Below are 18,425 nucleotides of genomic sequence, written 5' to 3' on the forward strand. Positions count from 1 at the left end.
AAGGCCATCAAGTCATCAGGGCTCACTCTGAAGCCAGAAAAGTGTCGCTTCGCTTACCATGAGCTTCTGTTCCTAGGCCACGTAATCATCAAATCTGGTGTCCGTCAAGACCCGCAAAAGACAGCTGTCATCGCACAGTTCCCGCAACCCATCGACAAGGCAGTGCGTAGATTTCTTGGCATGTGTGCCTACCACAGGCGATTTGTCAAGGACTTTTCACGCATCGCTGAGCCGCTGACACAGCTAACTGTGACGTCGAGTTCAAGTGGGAAACGCCGCAGGCCGACACATCTCAAGAACTCAAACGACGCATGCCGTCGCCGCCCATACTTGCGCTCTTGGACGAGCACGCCGATACCGAATTCCACACTGACTCCAGTAGCCTAGGCCTCAGTGACGTCCTAGACCAGAGAAAAGATGGACATAACACGTGATAGCTTACGCTAGCCGGTCGTTGTCAAAAGCGGAAGGCAATTATTCTACAACGGAAAAGGAATGCCTCGCCATCGTTTGGGCTACAGCGAAATTTCGCCCTCACCTGTATGGCAGGCCATTCAAAGTGGTCAGCGACCATCACGCATTCTGGTGCCTAGCTAACTTAAAGGACCCTTCAGGACGGCTGGCACGGTGGAGCCTTAGACTACAAGAATGCGACATCACTGTAACATACAAGTCCGGACGAAAACACTGACGCCGACTGCTTATCACGCGCCCCCATCGATCCACCGCCGCAGGACGGCGACGACGCCTTCCTTGGAATAATAAGCGCGGAAGACATCGCCGAACAACAACGACGGGACCCGAAGCTAAAAGCCCTAGTCGAGTGTTTGGAAGGTTAGTTAGTTAGTTAAATGGGGTTTAATGGCGCAAAAGCAGCTAAGGCTATGCTGCGCCAAACACGAGGTATTTTAAAATCCTGTTTGTGAAGGAAAAGGCTTTGTTAATAACCTATATTTTATGTAAAAATCCAGTGTCATGTAGAAATTTACGGACGTCACATAATGGGACTAGCGTTTCATCACCTAAAATCAGAGCAGGGTGTAAAGGTATGTGTAGTTGATATAATTTGTGCAAAAGTGTTTGTCTGTGTGTTTCAGTCTGCGTACATGTGAGTAATATGTGCATAACTGTTAGTGGCTGTTGACATTTCTCGCATGTTGGTGTGCCTTCTTTCGTAAGTAAGTAATTGTGTGTGAGGTGTGTGTGCCCAATGCGTAGCCGGCATAAAACTACTTCGATGAACCGCTCTTGATGATAACACGACTTCCACTCGCCAACTATGGGTTTCGTGAGATGTAGCTTGTTGTCAGCACAATGGTCCCATTCGCGTTGCCATTTTACCGTGAAGGCTTTTCTAATTGCACGGATGCTATCACTATATGGGAGTGTCGTGTTTGTAATATCTTTGTGCGCTGCCATCAATGCACATCTATCAGCTGCTTCGTTACCTGGTATCCCAACATGGCTCGGGACCCAGCAGAAACGAATTGACCTCCCGTATTCGTTAAGCACCAACATGTTTAAAATGTCTCCTATCAGGGGTTCACACTCAGATTTCAGATGTAGAGCCTTCAGTGTACTTAAGGAATCAGTGTATATGACTGTGTTTTTGTGCTTGCCAGTGATAATCTTTTTAACTGCAACCCATACAGCATAAACTTCAGCAGTGAAAACAGAAGCATGTATTGGTAGACGGACACTTGTTTCCCAATTTTCTGTTACGGCCCCTACACCCACGTGTTCTTTTGTTTTGGAGCCATCCGTGTAGAATTCCATGTGATTTTGATACTTGTCTTGAAGAGCACGGAATTCTTGCATGATGTGTTCGTGTGGAGTGTTTCTTTTCTTTAAATGTGTTAATGTCCAGTCACACAACTGCGTGAAATTGTACCATGGGGCCAACTGTTGTGGTTTCTTGGCGACCTGGAGGACTTCATGGGGGATGTCATAATCCTGACAGTATTTCTCATACCGCAGGAGAAGTGGCCTAATCATGTTCGGTTTATTTGTGTAGTGTAAGCGTGAGTTGCACTGTGTGAGGATGTTGTAGCATATGTGTTGCGGTGATGACTGAATTCTGAGTAGGTAAGAGAATGTTAATAAGGCTCTGCGCTGCTGTAATGAGGGTTCATTACACTCAACATATAAACTTTGAATGGGTGACGTTCTGTAGGCACCACTTGCCAGTCGCAATCCAAGGTTATGTACTGGATCAAGGAGTTGGACGTAGGACTGCCTGGCTGAGCCGTAAACCACGGAGCCGTAGTCTAAAAGGCTACACACAAGAGACCGGTAAATACGTAAAAGACAGGTTCGGTCGGAACCCCAGTGCTTATGAGCCAGAACTTTTAGGATATTCAATGCTTTATTTGCCTTAACTTTGAGTGTTTTAATGTGGGCTAGGAAGTTTAGTTTTTTATCAAAGATTACTCCCAAGAATTTACATTCCTGTTTTACCGGCAGTGCGACATCATTCAATTTTAGAAGCGGGTCTAAGTACAATCCTCGTTTTTGCGAGAATAGCACTGTAACGGTTTTTTGAGTAGAGAAGCGGAAGCCATTTTTCTCAGCCCACTCGGTTAGTTTATTAATTGTTATCTGGAGCTGTCTTTCACATGTTTGTAAGTTTGAGGCGCGGCACGCTATTTGCAGATCATCCACATATATGGAGTGCATAACAGAGGGGGGGATGACTTTGTTAACAGAGTTCATTTTTACTATAAAGAGTGTTGTACTTAGTACGCATCGTTGTGGCACTCCATTTTCCTGGATGAATATACGTGACAGCGCCGTTCCTAAACGCACCTGGAATGTTCGGTCCGACATGAAATCGGCTAGACATTTGAGCATTCTACCTCGGATTCCTAAATCTGCTAAGTCCCTTAAGATACCAAACCTCCATGTTGTGTCGTAGGCCTTTTCTAAATCAAAGAAAACAGTGAGACAGTATTGTTTGTGTAGAAAGGCCGCACGTATCTCGTCTTCTAGCCGGACTAGGTGATCTGTTGTGGAGCAACCTTTCTTGTATCCACACTGATGGTTATCTAGCATGTTCTCTGTTTCAAGGATGTATGTCAGTCTTATGTTGATGATGGCTTCATAGGACTTTGCAAGACAACTTGTGAGTGCTATGGGTCTATAACTGGTTGCTGTTGTGGGAGGTTTTCCAGCTTTCAAGAACGGGATTATGATAGCTTTCTTCCACTCTTTCGGCATTTTTCCCGTTTCCCAGATTTTATTAAAGAAACGAAGCAAGGTTTCAACTGCATTAGGAGGTAGATGAGCGAGCATCGCGTAATGTACTCTGTCCGGACCAGGTGCTGTTTTTTTGTCAGTTGTTAGTACTCTATTGATTTCCGGTAGTGTTAGAGCGGCATTATACGGTCTTTCTGAACTTCCTGTGGTCGGAAGCTTTAGTTTTTCTGCTAATTGCTTATGTTTTAGAAATGCAGCTGAATAGTTTACCGAGCTTGATATAGTATGGAAGTGTTGTCCTAATATGTCTGCTTGTTCGTCTATATTTGTTTGCGTGCCTGGAGGTGATAGTATGGGGATAGTGTAAGAAGCGTAGTCGCCTCTAAACTTACGAACCTGATCCCACATTCGTTTGGATGTTATTGAACTATTTATAGACGAGACATAATTTTTCCAGGACTGTCTTTCGGCTTGTCTGCGTGTGTACCTGGCTTTCGCTTTTGCTTTTTTGAAGGAGAGTAGATAGTCTTGTGTTGGGTATCGCCGGAAGATACCCCACCCTTTGTTTTGTAGTTTTTTTGTTTGTGTACATTCTTTCGTCCACCATGGTTTCAGATTTTTTCTTAATAGGCCAGAGGATTGTGGGATTGTTTCTGCTGCTGCAGCAAGTATACAGGCGGTGATCTTATCATTCATTTCATCTATGGTTAGCTCATCTGATATGTTATCTAGACTGGCCTTTTCAGTAGAGAGAGGCCAGTCTGCTAGGTGGAGTTTCCAACGGGGTGGTCTTAATGGTATGGTAGGAGAAGGAGATTTTCTTTTAATAATAGCAGGCATATGGTCACTACCATAGGGGTTGTCAATAACACTCCATTGAAAATCGTCAAAGAGAGATGGAGAGCATAGTGCCAGATCTAAACAACTCATAGCGCCTGTGCTTGGGGAGTAGTAAGTTGCCGCACCGGTGTTTAAAAGGCATATGTTATTTGTTAGGATAAAATCTCCAAGCGTTTGACCCCTGGTGTCAGTTGTTTGACTACCCCACAACGTGTTATGTGAATTAAAATCACCGGCTAATAAAAATGGTTCGGGTAGCTGGTTTAAAATTAACTCTAGGTCTCTTACGGTAAAATGTAAATGCGGCGGAATGTATACTGAACAAATGGTGATGGTTTTGTGAGCTAAAACGGTGACAGCAACGGCTTCTATGTGAGTGTTAATGGGAACTTCTCTGGCTGCTATACCACCTGGCAGGACAATGGCTACACCACCTGAGAGCCGGTTCGCCTGAGTACGGTCGCGCCGTACAACAGTGAAACCTTTCAAAATGTTTTTCGCCTAGGTTGGTTTCCTGTAAGCACAGGGCCACAGGAGAGAAGTTTATTAACAGGTCTTTTATGTCACCTAAGTTATGTAAGAGACCTCTACAATTCCAATGGATCATAAAAGCCATTATAAAATTGAAAGGTAAAAAGTAATATTAACGAGTGAATGGGAGATAAGAAAGATGTTAGGTGACATGGATCTGAAGAAGGCAGATACAAACAGAGCGATAACCCTTAGGTTATCGCCTTCTTATTTTGAGTTGTTATTGGGATTTTGTCCCTCTTACCGCGCTCGAGGGAGCGTTTGTCCTTCGGTGTCGAGGACACCGGGGTTTTTGTTTCGACCTCCATTGCTCTCTCTGAGGCGCTGGAGGACCGAGAGTTTGGCGCCGAGACACGTGTCTCGGGCCTTGGAGTTCGCTTGATCTTAGGACCCTGCGGGACTGGTGTCTGCAGGGCCGTTGAAGAGGGCGGAGCAGTACTGACTGCTTCCAGCACGGGGGCGGGAGGAGTCACTGCGGCACCACTGCGCGTGGGCTCGGAGGACTCCGGAGGCCTCTCTGACGCTGCCCCCGCCTGCGTCACTTCGGCATAACTTCTTCGGGGAAGGTACGACAGTCTTTTTCTGGCTTCGAAGAACGAGATTTTTTCTTTAACAGTTAGTGCAATGACTTTTTCTTTTTTGCAGCAAGGGCAGGACCGCGAATAAGCTGGGTGATCTCCCTTGCAGTTAACACAATGTGGCGAAGAAGTGCAATTCTCTGATTGGTGATCGTTGGAGCTGCATTTAGCACAAGTTGTTTGTCCTCGGCATGCATGTGAAGCATGTCCAAATCTTTGACACTTAAAACACCGTCTGGGATTCGGGATATACGGTCTCACATTGACTTTGACATAACCTGCATCGAGTGAAGTGGGCATTACGCTTGTTCCGAAGGTGAGTATAACATGTTTGGTGGGGATTTCTTGATCGTTTCGTCGGATTACTATTCTTTGTACTTTGGTGACATTTTGTTCCTGGAAACCTTGCAGCAGTTCCTCGTCGCTTAAACCAATGAAGTCTTCTTCAGATATTACTCCCCTGCTTGTATTAAGTGTTCTGTGGGCTGAAACAGTCACTGTCGCTTCGCCAATACTGGTAAGTTCAGAGAGCTTATCTGCTTGATCTTTGTTATTCAGTTCTAGGAGGAGGTCCCCGCTAGACATTTTGGATGCTTTGTATGTTGGTCCGATTTTGTCTTTCAGACACTTCGCTACCAGGAAAGGAGAGAGTTTCCTTACCGGAATGTTGCTTTCACTATGCACTACATAGTACTTTGGAAATGTTGGGGCGTTGCTTTGGAAGGAAAATTGAAATGGTACTTCGGTGCGGCATCTCTTCAGACGCCGATCATAAACAACAGAGGCTTGCGCTGCCATAGGAAAATGTGTATGTTCGGCAACAGCGCCGACCGCCCACCACGGAGCCCAACGAGGGGACGCGGCACAGCTTGTGTACAAGCCTGCACGACGCCAGCCGTACGCCATCACTATAACCCAATATGGTGTACCCAAGGTAGGATATCCACACAAGGTTAACCCTTGCCGCCGTGGAGAAAGGAAGTAAATGGAAGAGAGAAGACAGGAAAGATGTAAAGTGAGAGATAAAGACGAAGGTTTGAGAAGAGAGAGACAGGAAAAGGCGACTACCGATTTCCTCCGGGTGGGTCAGTCCGGGGGTGCCGTCTACGTGAAGCAGAGGCCAAGGAGGCGTGTTGCCTCCGCCGGGGGGCCTTAAAGGTCCGAACACCCGGCATCGGCTCAACCCCCAGGATCCCCCTTTCCCCGGACACGGCTAAGCCGCGCACGGCTACACGCGGGAGGGTCCAACCCTCGTATGCTCGGGTACGTGGTGTCGCAACACACCAAACGCCTGCTGACGCAGACGCCCCTGCGGGGTATTTGGAAGGGCACACCGACGTTGTGCCTAGGGCATTTAAGCGTGGATTGTCTTCGTTCACGCTTCAAAACAACCTACTCGTGAAGAACTTCTCACCAGTCCGCGCCAACTACCTTCTTGTTGTTCCGTCGGCACTGCGTCCAGAAGTACTGCACGCCCTACATGACGATCCGACCGCTGGGCACTTCGGTTTCTCCCGGACGCCATCGAGGATACAAGAAAGGTATTACTGGCCGCATCTAACCGCCGATGTCGCCCGTTACGTCAGCAACACAAGACACCACCGACAAGGCCAGCGGGATTACTACAGCCGATCAAGCCTCCTTACCGATCTTTTCAGCAGATCGGGATGGACTTGTTGGGACCGTTTCCGACATCAACTTCCGGAAACAAGTGGATCGTTGTGGCGACGGACTATCTCACCCGCTTCGCTGAAACTAAAGCTCTACCTAAAGGCAGTGCAGTCGAAGTGGCGAAATTTTTCGTCGAGAACATCCTGCTGCGACATCGTGCTCCAGAAGTCCTCATCACCGACAGAGGAACGGCTTTTACAGCAGAGCTCACGCAAGCCATTCTGCAATACAGCCAGACAAGTCACAGGACAACTGCCTACCATCCGCAGACGAATGGTCTCACGGAGCGCCTAAATAAGACCCTCGCCGACATGTTAGCAATGAATGAATGAATGAATGTTTGATGTTTTGTGGCGCAAGGGCCAAGTATGGCCAAAGAGCGCCATGTCCGTGTTAATGGGCTTGCAGTGAAATCATGAGTTCGATGAAGTTGGTGTGACGTGGCTGTAGAGGGGCCTTAAAAACGGTCGCGCTAAAGTACGCAAAATCTGTATAATAAGATTATGGCGATGACTTATGACGTGTACTATTAACATTAAGATGCATTTAAATAGAATGATACGATGCGTAAAAATATCTAAGGTTATAAGATAAGCTCGAGCACTACTGCCTCCTTAGAGCTCTTGAAAAAACAAGGGCCTGGAGGCATGTGCTAGGCAAAACTGTTATCGCAGCGGCATCCTCTGGAGCGAGGATGCTCTACGAATTTCTTGGGCATATAACGTGTAGTACGACATCATTTAAGAAGCTCAGGACTGTCTTGGTGTCAAAAAGCGGTTCCTTACCAACAAACATAACCGGGTGTAGGGGGATGTGATGTTTGTAAGCAAGCGGAAAATTTTTCTTTCTCTCCGTTTCGGTTTCCCGACACTCCAGGAGCACGTGGAGGACAGTAAGCATCGCACCGCATCTACCACAGATTGGAGGTTCACTTCCAGTAAGCAGATAATTATGTGTGCCAAATGTGTGTCCTATTCTGAGGCGACAGAATAGGACATCTGTTCGCCGAGATTTTGTTGGGGAGGGCCAAAAACCTAACTGCGGCTTTATAACGTGCAGTTTATTATTTATCTCTGCGTCCCACATGCGTTGCCAGTGGTTTCGCAGTTTCTTTCGTATGAAAGGTTTCAGATGTGTGAGAGGCACCAAATCAGTATTATTAACAGCAGGGAGTGCAATTGACGTAGCCATCTGGTCTGCCAAGACGTTACCTTCGATTCCCCTGTGGCCGGGTACCCAGCATATGATGATTTCCTGGTTAGATAGATAAGCTTTGCACATGTCGGAATAGACCTCAGTAAGTACAGGATTTTTATGTTTGTAGGGTGACATTAAGGCCTTCACCACACTTATAGAGTCTGTATATATTACGGCTTTTTGGAGTATTGCTTTCTTTATATGCTTTACAGCCGACCATATAGCGTAGGCCTCTGCCGTAATGATACTTGTTTCTGGATGTAGTACATCGCATTCCGAAAAAGAAGGACCGACGGCTGCATAGAATACTCCGGCATGTGACTTGGAAGCGTCTGTGTAGAACTCTGTGCACGAGTGTTTGTACTGAAGTTCTAGGAAATGCCTTCGAATTTCTACATCTGGAGCATGCTTTGAAACTTTTAGAAAGGATACGTCACATTCTGTGACCTGCCAGTCCCAAGGAGGTAATAGCTTGGTTGGGCGCATTAAGCGGTGCTGCAGGAGTGGGACATGCATTTCATCGCTAGGCTCCTTCACACGCAGCGAGAAAGGCTGTCTTATAGACGGACGGTTGCGGAAAAGTGTAGCATACGTCATATCGGTAATGGTATTAAGACATGGGTGTTCAGGAATGGAATGCACTTTAAGGAAATAAGTAAAGCTGACGTATGATCTCTGTAAGTGGAGCGGCCACTCATTCGATTCGGCATATAAGCTTTGAATCGGGCTTGTTCTGAAAGCACCAGTGGCTAGGCGGATACCTAGATGATGGACAGGATCCAGCATCCTTAGCGCGCTCGAGGCGGCAGAGTTATACACCACGGCCCCATAATCCAATCGTGACCGTATTAGGCTCTTGTAGAGATTCATTAGACACTTTCTGTCACTACCCCACGCAGTCTTGGATAGAAGTTTTATTATGTTCATTGTTTTTAGACATTTTTCTTTGAGATATTTGATGTGTGGAATGAAAGTGAGTCTATCGTCAAGTATAATACCTAGGAATTTGTGCTCTTTGTTGATAGGAATTTGTTGTCCACACAGTTCTAAGCAAGGATCCGGGACCAGGCCTCTCTTTCGTTTCAAAAGTACACAAGAACTTTTGTGAGGATTGATTTTAAATCCGTTTTTCTCTGCCCATTTTGATACTTTGTTTAAACCATGCTGTACCTGTCTCTCGCACACTGCGAGGTTACAGGATTTAAAAGCTATTTGAATGTCGTCCACATAGATAGAGTAAAAAATGGCCGGAGGTAATGAAGCACGGAGCGTGTTCATCTTCACTATAAAGAGCGTGCAGCTAAGGACGCCTCCCTGGGGTACACCAGTTTCTTGTGTAAAAGGACGTGACAGTACATTGCCGACTTTTACAAGGAATGTGCGATTGGACAAATAGCTTTCTATGAGGTTTAGGATATTACCATGAATGCCCATTTCTGACAGGTCTCTTAAGATTCCGTATCGCCACGTTGTCGTACGCCTTCTCCATATCGAGGAATATGGATAGGAAAAACTGTTTGTGTACAAATGCGTCACGGATGTTTGCCTCAATACGTACAAGGTGATCAGTTGTGGAGCGCCCTTCCCTGAAGCCACACTGATAAGGATCAAGTATTTTGTTCTGTTCAAGGAAATGGATGAGGCGCCGATTTATCATTTTTTCAAATACCTTACACATGCAACTTGTGAGGGCTATCGGGCGGTAGCTTGCCACTGAGGAAGGATCTCTGCCTTGTTTTAAAACAGGGACCACAATGGCTTCTTTCCATGCAGTCGGAAGGTACCCTGCGTCCCAGATAGTGTTGAAAAGTGTAAGTAGTGTAACTTGCGTGTCATTGTGTAAGTTTTTCAGAATTTCATACATGATTCTGTCAGATCCCGGTGCAGAGCTCTTGCGTGCGCTCAAGGCAGCTCTGAACTCTGCAATACTAAAAGGACGGTTGTATGGTTGATTTTGACGACATTTTCTGTTGAAAAGCTTACGTTCTTCTATTTGTTTGTATTTGAGGAAGGATTGTGAATAATTTGATGAACTTGACACGTTCTCAAAATACTCCCCAAGTAAGTCTGCCTGGTCTTGTAGTGTATCGCCCTGTGTGTTTACTAGGGGGAGTGAATGTGTTTGCCGCCCTCTAATCCTATTAACTCTGTTCCAGTCTTTGGCCTCATCCCTAAACGAGTTAATACTCGATAAAAACTTGTGCCAGCTTTCTCTTCTGGCCTGTCGGCGGGTTCACCTGCCTTGGGACATTATTTTTTTAATGTTTATAAGATTCTCTGCAGTGGGAGAAGCGCGTAGCAACCCCCACGCCTTGTTCCGATTCTTACGGGCGATCCTACATTCGCTGTTCCATCACGGTACACGTCGTTTGCATGCCAGACCACTCACTTCGGATATGCATTTTGATGCGGCATCTATTATGAATGATGTTAGATACTCTACAGCAGCATCAATTTCTAGAGAAGACATGTCGGCCCATGAGATGTTAGTGAGAGTTCGAAATTTCTCCCAGTCGGCTGTGTCTATCTTCCACCTAGGAGCTTGCGGAGGATATTCGTTTTCTTTAGATGTTCTTATCAGTATGGGAAAGCGGTCGCTCCCGTAAGGATTCTTCGTAACTTCACACTCAAGTTCGAGCAGTATAGACGGGGAAACTATACTAAGATCTATTGAAGAAAATGTTCTGTTTGCTAGAGAGTAATATGTGGGTTCCTTTTTATTCAGCAAGCACGCACCGGAAGAAAAGAGGAACTGTTCAACAAGACGACCTCGCGCGTCTGTACGAGAGTGCGCATTGAAATCGCCAAGAACAACATAAGGTTCTGGCAATTCATCTATAAATGACTGAAATTCATGCTTGTTTAATTTGAAGTGTGGGGGTACATAAAGCGAGCAAATGGTGACGAGTTTATTTAAAAGAACAGCTCGAACCGCCACTGCTTCAAGGGGCGTTCGTAGCTGTAAACTTTGACAGGCTACGCTTTTTTTAATTATAATTGCAACACCGCCCGATGATGCGGCAGCATCATCGCGATCTTTCCGAAAAGTAAAATATTGTAGAAGAAAGTTTCTGTATTTTGATTTTAAGTGTGTTTCCTATAAACACAGCACTTTTGGATTGTGTGTATGGATGAGTTCTTGCACATCAACAAGATTCCTAAGAAGACCTCTGACATTCCATTGAATGATTTGTGTATCCATATTTAAAGAAATATAGGTGCTGTGTTTACGGAAACGGAAGGGATGCCTTACATTACAGAGCCCTTTCGAGGCCCTGTAATAGGTGTTTTGTTCTTTCTGAAGCGTTCGAGCGAGTCTCGACGCTCCTTAGGCGTTTGGTGCGCCTTGGGGACAGGTGTAGTGTCCATTGCCTCCTGTGAGACGTCGGACAAGCGCTCTTGCGAGCGAGAGGTTTTCAGAGGGAGTCCCGCCTTGGAGGGCAAGACCCCTGCGCCCACCAGCCCGGAGGTCGATGGGGCTCCCTGAGGGATTTGGCTGCGCTGGCCGTTGCCAGCGCTGGAGGGGGCCTCGGAAGTTGGGGCAGCCTCGGCTGCGCCCACCTTCGGGGTCGATGGCTCCGTCTGCTCGGTTGGCGGAGCAGCGCTAGCTGCAACCACCGTGGGGGCAGATGGCGTGACTGCCGAATCACTGACTGTGGGTCGAACAGCCGCCGGAGGCCGTTGTGACGCGGCCCCCTGACGCGCCACATCGGCAAAGGTTTTCCTGGGCAGGTACGATACCCGCCTACGTGCCTCCTTGAAACTTATATTTTCCTTTACTTTTATTGTTACAATTTCCTTTTCTTTTTTCCACGATGGGCACGACCGCGAGTACGCGGCGTGCTCCCCATCACAGTTTACACAGTGGAGAGTGTTCGCACAAGCTTCAGTGGCGTGTTCAAGGGCACTGCATTTGGCGCATGTTTGGCGGCCTCGGCAGCTCTGCGAGCTGTGGCCAAAACGCTGGCATTTGAAGCATCTTAGGGGATTTGGCACATATGGTCTGACACGGAGCTTTATGTACCCGGCCTCTACAGACTCGGGGAGAATACTTGAACCGAATGTGAGTATCAGGTGCTTTGTTTGAATTTCTTTTCCATCCCTTCTTATCTTAATTCTTCTCACATTGACAACATTCTGATCACTGAAGCCCTCCAGGAGCTCAGCCTCTGTCAGCTGGAGCAAATCGTCATCCCAGACAACGCCGCGGGTGGTGTTGAGAGTGCGGTGTGGAGTCACTGTTAATGGAACATCTCCAAATGATACTAGACTGGGCAACTTATCGTACTGTTTCTGATCATGGAGCTCTAACAGGAGATCACCACTTGCCAGCCTTGATACCTTGTAGCCTGGACCAAGGACATCAGTTAAGGACTTGGAAACTAGAAAAGGGGAGATATTTCGGACTTGTTTATCGGATGAAGGTGACAGCAAGCCTGGAGATGTGACCTTGTACTTAAGTGATTTTGTCTCCGAAATAAGGAAGCTGCTTGAGGAGGGCCTTATGTACAATGGCAAGGTCTATGCTGTGAAAATCCATGCATTTGTGTGTGATGCCCCAGCAAGGGCTTACATCAAATGCATTAAGGGCCATACAGCCTATTTTGGATGTGAAAGGTGCACTCAAAAGGGTGCATACTCTGCACTTGACAGGAAAATCATTTTTGATTCCCATGACAGTCCCTTGCGCACTGATGAAGATTTCAGGAGCTTTGCCCAAGAACATCACCACCATAGCGAGTCTCCGCTGCAGTGTTTTGGTGTTGGGATGGTCACACAGTTCCCACTAGACTATATGCACCTGGTTTGTTTGGGAGTAATGAAGAAACTACTCATTTGTTATTGGGCTTCTAAAAAGCCATCAGCTTCAAAAATGTCATCACAGTCAAAGCTTCATGTATCCACGATGCTTGCTAGTTTTAACTTGTATGTTCCAAGTGACATGAAGCGCAGGCCACGATCACTGCAATTTTTGGAGCAGTGGAAAGCGGTTGAGTTTAGGAACTTTCTACTGTACTATGGACCACTTGTCCTCCAAGGAAATTTGGAAAGAAAGTTTTACGACCATTTTATGAAGCTTAGTGCTGCTATTGCTATCCTTGCATGCCCAGATTACGCAGTGCACAACGTGGACTTGGCGGAGCACCTTCTTCAAGAGTTTGTAGCTGAGGCTGGCTCCCTATATGGAAAGGGGATCTATGTCTATAACGTGCACTCATTGTTGCATCTAGCTGACGATGCCAGAAGATTTGGCCCTCTTGATGACTTTTCAGCCTTCGTTTTTGAAAACTTCCTTTATAAACTTAAGACCCTAGTAAGGACGAAGGCTCGAGCTCTTCAGCAGGTTATCAAGCGCCTCAGTGAGAAACGCTTTCTTAGTAATGTTTCCACAGGTTCTCTCAATTCATACCCAAGACTGTCAGGAGAGCACTCTAATGGACCTGTGCCACCAGGGTTTCAAGGCAGACAGTACTCTTTGCTAGAGTTTGAAGGAACTGTGCTAAAGCTTGGCAGGCTGGATAATTGTGTCCAGCTTAAAGAAGGTCACATTGTATTAGTAACTAATATGTTGCAATCGGTGTCGGGGGCCAGCATCTGTGGGCACTATTTCACAACTTTGGCTGACTTGTATTCGCAACCATTGCCGTCTTCAGAGCTCCTGGTTTTTGCTGCTAAAGACCTTTCACAAGATCTTTCTGTGTGGCCTGTTGATGAAATTAGAAATAAATGCATGTGCTTGCCAAGCGGAGGAGATAATTATGCAGTATTTCCTCTATTGCACACATGCCATGGTTTGGTCCACTGAAATGAATGGACTAAATGAGACAAGTATAGCCTGTGCTGGTATACTTGCTAATTTAAACTGTTCATTTCATTGGACCTGCTCTTCTCAAGGTCATGAGATTGAATCCTTGCCACAGTGGCTACATTTTGATGGAGTGAAAATGTGTGTGATGTCAGTGCATGTTATAAAGAACACTGAGTGGTCAAAAATTAATTGGCAGCCTTCCGCTTTTGTGTTCTAAAAAATCCATGTGCAGCTTCGAAATGTTAAACCTCTCATTCCACCATATCATTACCTGCAGTACAAGTGTAGCAGTTGCATTGCTGAATAATAGGAAAGGCAATATTTTCGGGGATCACTGGTTGATTTCGTAAAATATAAAACTTGCCTATCAGGGTAGATAAGGCACATGAATTGATTCACAATGACGTGAGTTTAAAGGCGGGCGAGAGGCATATAGTGGAGGGCTGCTGATAAATTTTAACCACCAGCGGTTCTTTAATCTGCACTGACATCACTCGCCACATACATGTTTTTCACATTTCACCTTCATCAAACTGCACCCACCGTGGCTAGGATTCCATCGCATTAATTCAGTTTTCTTTGTTTTATAATTTCAGGGGGGAAGACATACAGCATCGTTCTTTTTGAAGATGAAGATGAAGTTTCCGTCGTGCCCACTTCGTGGATTTCAGAAAACACAGTTAGGTGGCCACCATTTAAGAGCACCGCAAAGATAACTACTGCCATCAAAGAGCAACAACCACCATCAAGCGACTGGACTAGCTACAGATGTCGAGTGTTGTGGACATGTGGTAAGCTTCTTGCCCAAGTTTCTAAAAACATGTTCAAGTTGGTAGCTTAAGTTCGTGTACTATCAGTAAGATCGGTAAATTTTTGGCAGTATTGTTAGCTAAACTTTGAGCTTGAAAGTTATCTTCGTTGAACCTTATAATTAAGGTATCTACAATTTGTTTACTCTTAGTACCAGAACTGGTTGCTTTTGTATTGAAACTAGTGAAGGTGGCAAATTTTGAGTAGATGAATATACTAAACATATTAATTTGGACATGTCATTTTTATATTATGCTGTTATTTCTTTCACCACTCAGTGTTCAACAGTTCTATAAATTTTTTTGTTTGTCTTTTTAAAACTAGTGCTTTGCATTTCATTTCTTTTTGGGCAATAAATATTACATTCATTCTTTTTAGGCAGCTATGAAAGTGCTAGACAAAAAGAGCAGCAAGCAGAATTCACATCAGATTTGGCCTCAGATGTTGAAACAATTCAGCAAAGGCGGAAGAGGCGGCCACCAGCGCGCCTGGAGTCTTCAGATGAAGAGAGCATCGACTTTCCTGTTCCTCTACGAGGACAGTGCTTTAATTCTTCGCAACAAACTGCGAAGTTTGTTTCACGACCACCACCGCCAAAAATTGTGAAATTTTCACGGTTCAAGCCCCAGTCACTTGCTTCACAGGATCCCCAGATACAAAAGGCCCCACCTAGCCGGGAAGTGGCTTTAGATGATGGCGATTCTTTTGCTGAAAAAAGGAAGCTTGACCAAAATGGTAGGGGCTGCTGTCAGCCTTTGGAATCATTTATTATGCTTGCGACATGAGTTGCAGGTCGCAAGAATTTGTCCAACTTTATGTACAGTCTGGTCAGGTGCTTTTTAATTCTGTAAAGGTTATAGAAGGGCTATAGTTGATTATTTCATAAGTGGAGCGTATAGATAGACGACAGCAAACCTTTATTTCTGGCCGCCATACAGGGAAGGTGCAGGTTGCATGATCATGCGAATGTTTCTACATTAGGCACTTTATAGACAGTGTTGCTCTAACATTGCCTTACTGAATGTGTTTAATTTTGGTGATGCATCTGTTGGTGTCATATGCAGGTGCCTGCCGCATTTGTGAGCTTTACCGTAGTAGGATACAATTTTAAAAAGAAGTTGGTAACACTGGGCCATGGTTCACATTCTCTATATTACTCTGCTGGCCAATCAGTACAGTAAATGAGAGCAGCTTTTAGTGTTTTAATTTATCAAGCAAGCATGAGCATCAAAATTCTTGGTCTTATCATTTCGTCTGGTGATTAGCTTCTTGTTTAGGTCACAAAAGCTTTAACAGTTGACTACATTTTTTTGCAGTGGAATTCGGTGTGGGGGTCCCAAATGTGGGCGGAGCTTCACTGCACTTAGGTTGCATCCAACCATGGTGTTACAATTTAGCATGGAAAAGTTGGTCTGTTCAGTTGTAGCAGCCACATGATCACATATTGGTCATTGCCATAAGTTAATCTTATTTAATTTTATTCATTTACTTAAATATTCTACAGCTCCATGTGGAGCTATAGCAAAAGTGGGAGTGGAATGTAAATAGTAAGTCTTCAAAGTGCAATAGGTCTTTAATTTATTTCAGTGCGTTTACAAGCAAATATGTTCACTGTTATTGTAGATCCCCTAAATTTAGTCAATACTTTTTGGGAAAACGCACTTATGTTAACAGTAGAATATTTGCATATGTTTAATTCACCATTTTTAAGTCTGACTGTTGAATAATTTGTTTTATATCTGCATTTCTTATACCTTTCATTGCAGCACGAGTACTCTGGCTGTGTTAAGGATCCTGTGAAGTTACGTGTGCATGTTTCTGCATGGTGTTCTTGTATTGGAAATGCAAAGTGTTATTCATGCAACTTAAGTTAGGCCCTTTGCAGATTATTGGTTAAAGAAAGAAATGGCAGGAATCCTTTATTTAACTGTTACTACTATTTCTTAGGTGGATTGCTTTGCTTGTAGAAAGAATGAAGACATACTTAGGTTACTGCTTACATAAGATTAAAACCATTACAGTGAAATGTTTTAGCTTGGTCAAGTTACTTTTCTCTTCTTTGTTTTAGCCATGCTTGGAAAGTTGCTCAAGGAGGTGAAGGGAATAAGAGCTCAGGTAGATGGCCTGGAAAAATCCATCCAAAGGATAGAGCAAGCCATCACAGAAAATAAACAACCGTGTGCACAACCTGTCAGCAGTGCCATTCTTGAACTGCTTCCCCTGGCAACTCATCAGAGGCTGGAAGAATTGGAGTGGCAGCTTCATGATGAAAAAAACAGGACAGACCTCGTAAGTTAAATTTTTGCTCTGCAAGTACACATGCATGAAATTTTATGTGGATGTCTTTTTTTTTTCTAGATGGCCCATTTATCGCGAATCGGTGGCACATCAGTGCAAGATTCTGTACGCAAAATTATGCGGAGATGCATGTGTGACACGTTGGCCCAGGACTTTTCTCTGACTGGGAGAAAAGGAAAAAGGCCATTTATTGGGCTATACCTGCTCCAAGTCCTCACAGGTGCTATATTTATATATCTCTCATGTGTAGCATGCATACGCACATTCGCATTTCAGCATGCCATGATTTTTAGCTGTCAGTTAACAATGCATAGGCTTGAAGCACTGAATGCATTTCCTGTGTAAGGAACATAAGCAGTATATTTTTTTATACTGATAGCATGGGCTTTTCCTGGCATGCCATCACCCTGCTGGTTTTCTGCTTTGCCTATTATAGCGAAGGGTGATGAGGCCGTTGTTCAGCACAAGCCATGAGGCTTTCTCTTATCTTACTTTAACCCTCTTCTCCAAGCCAACCAATGTAGCCTTGTCTTTGATGATTCATTCTCTTTTTTTTTTTCATTTGTTTTTCAGAAACGCTGAAAAGCAATTTCGCACAGGCCACGGAGTCACAAATACATCTTTCGATTGCCGAATGGCTCCGTTATGCACCATCAAGACAGAAGAAACGGTAAGAGACAGTTCAGTACTTTAATGATTGGCAGTTATAGATCAGCAATTTAGAGGCGCCAACACTAAATATTTCCTAATAAATATGTGCATTTTATTGCATGCATTACTGGAGTTTAAATAACCTCTGGTTTTAAGTTGGGGGCAGACAAAATAGGAAGTGTTTTGTTAATTTGGAAGATATCTTAGTGCAAGTATATATGTTATTTTACTTTTCCTCATCCTTGATCCATATTTTTGAGCAGTGTCAGCAACCTGCACTTAATGTTGCACTTTTTGTTGTTAGAGGTTTTGCTATTGGAAGTGTGTCCACCAAGATGCTTATGATAGAAAATTTTTGGTTCTTTACATATTTATTTATTTTTTTGCAGGGATGCAGCTTCGCCTTTGATGTCATGAATCAGACCATCATCATGAGCAGCTGGAGGCCACCAGGGGACAAGGGGACAAGAAGTTTCTAGATGTGCTGAATTTTTGAGGCAAATGTTGACAGTACTTTAAATTTGTAGTTTTCCAGTGCAACGGCACATGGCCAAACAAGGGATGAAGGAGACTTGGAAGAAAACAGTGCAGCAACAGGGACAAGACAGAAGACTGTACAGGTGCTGACTAGCAACTGAAGGTTTATTGAAAAGGAAAACATAAAATATACTCCCTTTACAACCTAGAGCACGCATGGTCTACACCAACAACTCTGATAAGCTGTCAGCTTCAGTTTTGGTGGTCAGCTACAACAGTTCGCAGTGATGAACGAGGACGGATGGGGTCCGCAACACATGCGTAATCACCCCATCCGTCCTCGTTCATGACTGTTACCTGTTGTAGCT

General features: G+C 44.8%; 1 protein-coding gene across 2 annotated transcripts; it reads left to right on the plus strand.

Moving 5' to 3' along the window:
- Positions 1–12,443: 12,443 nt before the first annotated feature.
- Positions 12,444–18,206, plus strand: LOC142576535 (uncharacterized). Of its 2 annotated transcripts, XM_075686695.1 has the most exons (6): positions 12,444–14,612; positions 15,010–15,366; positions 16,700–16,920; positions 16,990–17,149; positions 17,503–17,599; positions 17,970–18,206. In XM_075686695.1, the coding sequence occupies exons 3-6, from the start codon at positions 16,702–16,704 to the stop codon at positions 17,995–17,997; spliced, it is 504 nt and encodes a 167-aa protein (XP_075542810.1). In that variant the 5' UTR covers positions 12,444–14,612; positions 15,010–15,366; positions 16,700–16,701; the 3' UTR covers positions 17,998–18,206. The 2 variants fall into 2 exon arrangements, with proteins under 2 accessions (XP_075542810.1, XP_075542809.1); XM_075686694.1 differs by lacking the exon at positions 15,010–15,366.
- The last annotated feature ends 219 nt before the right edge of the window (positions 18,207–18,425 follow it).

Source organism: Dermacentor variabilis, chromosome 3 (assembly GCF_050947875.1).
Source record: "Dermacentor variabilis isolate Ectoservices chromosome 3, ASM5094787v1, whole genome shotgun sequence".
Lineage (NCBI taxonomy): Eukaryota > Metazoa > Arthropoda > Arachnida > Ixodida > Ixodidae > Dermacentor > Dermacentor variabilis.

Coding starts and splice junctions, on each gene's coding strand:
- LOC142576535 (XM_075686695.1), top strand. CDS start 16,702: ATGCTTGGAAAGTTGCTCAAGGAGGTGAAGGGAATAAGAGCTCAGGTA. Junction 17,150..17,502: donor CCTGCTCCAAGTCCTCACAG/GTGCTATATTTA, acceptor TTTGTTTTTCAG/AAACGCTGAAAAGCAATTTC. Junction 17,600..17,969: donor CCATCAAGACAGAAGAAACG/GTAAGAGACAGT, acceptor ATTTTTTTGCAG/GGATGCAGCTTCGCCTTTGA.